Source organism: Peromyscus californicus, unplaced genomic scaffold, assembly GCF_007827085.1.
Source record: "Peromyscus californicus insignis strain IS unplaced genomic scaffold, ASM782708v3 Scaffold_19__1_contigs__length_69161282, whole genome shotgun sequence".
NCBI lineage: Eukaryota > Metazoa > Chordata > Mammalia > Rodentia > Cricetidae > Peromyscus > Peromyscus californicus.
The window spans coordinates 24,495,136-24,501,917 of record NW_026294491.1 but is presented as its reverse complement, the minus strand read 5'-3'; the positions used below and the strand labels follow the sequence as shown (position 1 = coordinate 24,501,917).

At 55.0% G+C, this 6,782-nt stretch overlaps 1 protein-coding gene across 1 annotated transcript; it reads left to right on the top strand.

Annotated features, from left to right (window-relative positions):
- Nucleotides 1-3,874: 3,874 nt before the first annotated feature.
- On the top strand, nucleotides 3,875-4,519 carry Neurog3 (neurogenin 3). The gene has a single exon (XM_052743932.1). The coding sequence runs from the start codon at nucleotides 3,875-3,877 to the stop codon at nucleotides 4,517-4,519; it is 645 nt and encodes a 214-aa protein (XP_052599892.1).
- The last annotated feature ends 2,263 nt before the right edge of the window (nucleotides 4,520-6,782 follow it).

The window sequence follows — 6,782 nt, the reverse complement described above, 5'->3', positions numbered from 1 at the left end:
CCTTTGGGTTTATCACGGCAAAGGTAATATTGTGCTAACTATGAGTAAACAGTCATTGTGAAGACCAAGGAGAGTTTATCAGAGGCGAACTAGTTGGGGGGTGGCTTAACAATAAAGTTGCTCGCCTTAGGAGCAGGTGATGGCTGGTTGCGCTGACTCCCGCTGGAGACGTTTTCCAAAGCACCCCGCTTTACAATCTCTTGTAATTATTTATTAAACGAAATCTATTTATTATTATTTTAGCAAACACTGGAGACAGGTGGGGCTTTCTTTTCGTCGACTCCTTTTGTTTGAAGGGCTGTTTGAAGTGGCCAGTCTCGGTCCCGGCAGCCTCGCTCGCCAGATTTTTGTCTTCCTCTCTTTCAGGGCCAAAGCGAAGGCGAGAGAAAGAAGCCCCCTCCTCTGGCAAGCCATTAGCTATTCAGCTTCCCATGGAGGCCCCCCTTCTCGCTCGATCCTCAAAGAACCCCCAGGCAATGCTAGCTTTACCCCTGCCCGACCGCAAGGCGCTCGAGCCCGCTGCTGCCTAACCCTCTATTCCAATCTGCCTGCCGTCTCCAGGCGTCTGGCTGTCGCTTCTCTCTCTCAGAATCCCTCAGTTCTTCAGGCAAGCCTAGGTCTTCCAAGGTGGAAGGGTGCAGGCGTTCTGGAGGCCTCAGAGGCCGTGGATGGATGGCCCCTCACTGTAAGAACAGGCTTTGCTCAGGGGCGCAGAGGGCGGTTTTACAGGCACAATTGGCGCGCACTGCGCAGTCAACTGCGCCTCCGCCTCCACCTCCAAAAACCCGGGGATTGACTTTGGAGAGGGGGTCTGTGTGTCCTTTGCAGCTGAGAGAGAGAGAGAGAGAGAGCGTGGATCCTGAATCTCTAAACTTCAAGGACTCCTAGACATTCAGCTTGGCCTCCTGGCTAAATGAAGACTAGCAGGGAGTTTGGGCATCGCTCAGGCGCACTGTCCCTTCGCGGCGCGCTCCTTATCCTCACTGCTTTTTGCGCAAAAAGGCTGCTGGCAGCCTACAAGCCCAGAAGGGCCCTGAACCAAAGAGAGCCTGCACAAGAGTTCCAAGAGGGTCTCTGCCTGTCAAGAAATTTTGCCAAGAACCCTCAGAATTCTCCCTGGCACGGAAAGCTCTGCGCTCTAGCCAAAGCCCATCAGACTCACAGGGCAGGACCCAGCCAGGACAAGTCCCATCCCCATTTACAGCCACAGGATAGATGAGAGTCACAGATGTAGGTTGCTTTTCAGGAACGGGGGGTGGGCGGGGGGGGGGGGAACACTCATGATCGCTTGGGTCCCCTTGTAACCCGGGTTCCCTCCATGGAGCCTGATTGGGCCTCAGGACTTTAGGAACGCCTTTTAAGTCACTTTCCCAGTTTCTAATTTTTTTTCAGGGCGGGAGGAGGGGATAATTCAAGCAAAGCTCTGGTCTGGGACAGAAGAACAGAGAGGTTGACCCTGCCTGGTGTTGGTTCTGTTTCCTAGGAGGGTGGACCATTACTTCTATACTAGTCTGATCCTGTCAGTCTTCAAAGACTCAGAACATTCTCTGTTCTCTGCATTTTGGGGTCTCTCATTCTCCCCCCAAACCAAATCATGGCAATGAGCGAGGGTTGTGGGGGGAGGGTATCTAGGACTAAGAAGAGGCTTAGCTTCTGAATTCTTCACAGTTCTGTTAAGATTTGCTGTGTGATCTTGAGCAAGTCACTTCCTTCTCAGGGACTTGGCTTTTCCATCTGTAAAAGGGCTCTGAGTCCCCGTTCCTGGGACCAGAGGACAAGCTTGAAGCAAGGCATGACCTAAAGCAAGATCTAAAGCAAAAGATAGAGCCTGGGAACCCTGCGCACAGGATAGGCTGGCCTTGTCTCCAGATTCAATTTCTCAGCAGTGAAGAAGGAATCCCCCTCCTCACTCAGAATCATTTAGAATCCATGGGGAAAGCGCCACTGCTCCCACCCAGTCCTACAACCCCCTCCTGCCCCAAGTAAATCAATCACCCTCTGCCCAGGAGATGTTGTGCGGCTCCCTCCCCTCCCCTGCATCCCAGGCAGCCAGGGGCCATCACTAGAGCCCAGCCACAGACCTACCGCGACCCTGACCCCATCCCTTAGTCTCCCAGCCAAGGCATGGCCCCTTCTGCAATTTCCGGGAGTCTCGGAGTAAGAGGACACACTAGAAAGCATAGAGTTACTGCCTAGAGACTTCACTCCCAGCTCGCAGCCGCGTACCCAGCACAGTAGAGAGAGCGAGAGCGGCGGAAGCCACAACCCCTCACCCTGAGTGACCGGAAACAGAAGACCACGGGGTGTCCGAGGCGGGGACAAGAGGGGCGGGTCTGCAGGGAAGAAAGGACTACATCTTCGGACCCACAGGAAAGATTTCCAGATAGCTTTCAGAGGGACACACCAGAAGGCTGGGAGAATCCCTGCCCTGTGTTCACCCACAGTTCAGGAGTGATGTGGGGGCGGGGGAGGGGTGGGGGGCTGGACTAGGTGAAGCTGCCGGCCCTCTCTGGCCTGTGATTGGACAGGACCAAAGGGGGGGACAGAAAGTAGATCCGCTTTTCTCCTTGTGTCTGCACGTCGTGGCATTGAAAAGACAAAAAGGCTAGCCGAGAATAAGCCCCTCCTGACCTCTTCACATCACCTGCCTCTCGGGTCAGGCCTTCCGCAACCCCAGGATACTGTCCCTGAGGGGAAGCAGTGGGATGTCCCCTCTACACTCCCTCCACAACCACCCTCGCCTCGGGAATGGACTCTGGTGTCTCAGATGCGGAGTTTGGTGGAGGTTCTCCACCTCTGGTCTGGGAGTTGGGGGGCAGCATCTCAGTCGGTGTCGTTGGACCTGGACATCGCCAAGTGATGGACTCCCGAGTAAAAAGGACTTGAGCAGGGCCTTCCCTAGTCACTCTGTCTTCCCTTCCAGAATAGAGAGAGTCTGTAAAACGCTGCTCACACACGTTTCTTATCCTGACCCACAGTGCCAGAGAGCTGGGTGGCAACTTAGAACGAATGGGTGCTCCTCCAAGCTGCTGGTCAAGACACTTGACTCCTAGATCGCTGGTTGATTCAGGCAAACCGCTTCCGTCTCTGAACCAAAAGTCCCCATGTGTAAATACTCAAAGAAGAGGTCTTCCCTACAGGCACCCCCAAACCTCCTTCACGCTACCAAGATAGGATCTGGATAGATGCCAGGGAGAAAGAAGAAAAAAGCAAGGCTGTCCGAGGCGGCCAGACCTGAGCCAGACCGAGCTCTTCTGGCTGGGCGAGGCTCTTTGAGGAACCGAGAGTTGCTGGGACCGAGCCCGCGATGGGGGAGGGGGGAGCAAACAGAGCACTGCTCCCCCCCCCCCGCCCTTTGTCCGGAATCCAGCTGTGCTGCGTGGGTGGGGGGGCTGTGGGAGGGGGTGGGAGGAGCGGGCTCGCGTGGCGCGGCCCCTGGGCCCCCGCTGCTGATTGGTCGGTGGCGCAGGCAGCCGCGGGGCAGGCACGCTCCTGGCCCGGGCCGAGCAGATAAAGCGTGCCAAGGGGCACACGACTTGTAGCTCAGGAAATCTCCCTGGGTCTCAACGCTGCAGCGGCGGTGGCCGGGGACCCCCTAGGCGCTTCTCTTCTGCTTCCGGACGCAATTAATTCCAGGCGAGGGCGCCTGCCGCTCAGCAGAACTTCGGAGCGAACAGAGGCACTCAGCTGTCCACTGCTGCTTGACACTGACCCACCCAGCGCTCTCTATTCTTTTGCGTCCGGAAGACTAGGTAACAATTAGAAACCACCAAGGGATAGACAAGGGGCAGCGGGTACCCCAATCCCGCGTGGGGTGGCCTCTAAAGCAAAGAATGTCTCACTCTTACCCTTCCATTTTTTCCCAAACCACAGGATGGCGCCTCATCCCTTGGGTGCGCCCACCATCCAAGTGCCCCGAGAGATCCAGCAGCCTTTCTCCGGAGCCTCGGACAATGAAGTGCTCAGCTCCAAATCCACCCCACCAAGCCCCACTCTCATGCCGAGGGACTGCTCCGAAGCAGAAGCAGGTGATGGCCGAGGGACCTCGAGGAAGCTCCGCGCACGGCGTGGAGGGCGCAACCGGCTCAAGAGCGAGTTGGCACTGAGCAAGCAGCGACGAACCCGGCGCAAGAAGGCCAATGACCGGGAGCGCAATCGCATGCACAACCTCAACTCGGCACTGGACGCGCTGCGAGGTGTTCTGCCCACCTTCCCGGATGACGCCAAGCTTACAAAGATCGAGACGCTGCGCTTTGCCCACAACTACATCTGGGCACTGACTCAGACGCTGCGCATAGCGGACCACAGCTTTTACGGGCCGGAGCCCCCTGTGCCCTGTGGGGAGCTGGGCAGCCCGGGAGGTGGCTCCAACGGGGACTGGGGCTCTCTCTACTCCCCAGTTTCTCAAGCTGGCAGCCTGAGCCCTACCGCCTCCCTGGAGGAGTTCCCTGGCCTGCAGGTGCCCAGCTCCCCCTCCTGTCTGCTCCCGGGCACACTGGTGTTCTCAGACTTCTTGTGAAGAGACCTGTCTGGCTCTGGGTGGTGGGTGCTGGAGGAAAGGGAGGAGGCCAGAGCCGCTGAGGTGGGCAGTAGTGGAGGCCCTCAAGCGTCCTTGCTCCTTCTGGCTCTCACTAGCTGGATCCCTGGCCCACTCACTGGTTCAACCAGGCTCTCCTCGCAGCACCCTGGCTGCTGCCCATGCACAGCTGCTGCCCATGCACAGCGGGCATTGCGGGCTGCTGTCTTCTTAAATCTCCTCTGTGCAGCAACCTCAAACTCTCATTCAAAGCGGATGAGAATGGTAGCACCCCACAGTTGGAGACTCCCACACTTCCTGGTGACCCTGCTCTCTTTCAAATCTGTCAGCCTCTGACCATCGCTTTCTCCAGGGTGGCCTAATCCAGTGTTGGGTCTCACTGCACTGGCTCTCTCATCTAGCTCCTGCTCACCTACCTTGCTCCATAGACAATGCTCATCCTCTCTGCTGCCCATCAAATACAGGGTTTCCGGGCCTCTCCATTCTGCCTTAATCCACGAAGGTGATCATCTGCCTTCTCCTTCTGCACTTTTTGAGTCTTTACCCTCCCCCGAGGGGAGGTCCTGGCCTGTGGCTGAGAGCATCTCCTCGAGGCTTGGCTCCTGTGTCTGAAATGTGAGCTGCAGGGGACAGGCTCCTGGAGTGCTGCTTGTCTCCCTAAAAAAGGAAAAAAGGAAAAATCAGTTTGTAAATGATATAATGCCTTGTGAAATGAATTTTGTTATGGTAAATTATATGCCTCCTCCCCCATTTTACACATTTGTATTTATTGATGCTATTTCATGGTAGGAAAATTTATATTTTGTACGTAAGAGTATCAGGGACTGGTGATTGAGACTTTGAGCTAACTAATAAAAGACGGATCAGAAAGGTAACTCCATTGTGCTGAGAGAAGGGGAGGAAAGGGTGGTAGCCACGGCTGGGATGAGTAGGGCAATTCCATTCCCGGGAGTGAGATGGGGATTTTCTGGGTTCTGGGACTTCTCCCTTGGGTGCTGGACTGGAGGTAGGGCAGGTCATTTTCGAAGTATAGGAAGTCTCTTAAGAAGTCATTAGTCTTGTTTTCTCTGAGACTTGCCTGTTTCCAACAGCAGTTCAGAAGAAAGGCAAATCTCTAACTGGGCTAGTGATTTTATAAGCCCCTAACCCCCACACACTTATCTGCCCGATTTAGAACTACACTGCCCTTAGGAAAGGGAGAGAGTGATAACTTAGAATTAACACAGGAGTCCCTAGAACACCACCCCCAGGAATTCCGCCCTCCAGAAGAAAAACCACATTTTCAAGCAGTTTAGCAGAGAAGGTAAAGAGTCCAGCTGGGATCTCTATTCCCCTAGAAGCTTGTGCCCTTGACTGACTGTGTATTGGCTCATAGAGTACCCTGGCTTTTCAGCCCAGTGAGCGAGCTCTCCAGCTCTCTAGGTGGCTGGAGACTGGCTCACGGTAAAGGTGAAGGCTGTCCTGGAGGTGCCCGCAGAGAACTGAGGCGTGGCGTTCGGAGAAGTTCCGCTGAGCTAGAAGAAAACGGCACAGCTTACCCCTTGGGGCCAAGAAAATGGAGGGCAGATAACAGGGACCCACCCAGAGGGGGAAGAAAAAGTGAACCCACCCAGGTGGGATGCTGCCAGCGACTGATCTGTGATGTGTGTAGGTGGTTTCTGTCCCAGAGCTCCCAGGTGACAGTTTCTCAGGCTCTGATGCTAATGCCTCTTGTGTTTTTCTAATGCCCTCCCCCCTCTCAATCTGAACATTTTCCTCTATTTCCAAGTTCCTGAAGGAAGCTCAGGGGAGTTGTCTTCCTTATCAAGGACGGGGTTGCGGGGACGGAAGGGAACACTGCAAACAAGTGAATGAACAGAGCGTTGTTTCCGTTGGTGGGAGGAGGAGATTAATCGGTTATTGGAGACCTCAACAACAGCCAACTTTCCACCTGGGGCACTGCCCAGGGTGTCAACAGCTCCGTGCTGCACAGACCAAGTCGGCTATGTGTCGGGCATTGGGAGGGGGAGGGGTACAGGCAGATCTGAAAAGCAGAAAGGTTCCCCAGCCTCCTGGGACAGTAGCACAGATATAGGCAAAATCATTCAAGACCAAAGAAACATTCTTACGTGAGATATGAGCCATAAGTGGTGGGTGGGACTAGTACCTGGGCTCGCACTGCAGACTTGCCCAAGGAGGTCGGGGTGGGGGGAGCACAACTAAAAATATGGAGAATTACTGAAGTAGAAAGATATCTTTTCCTGCA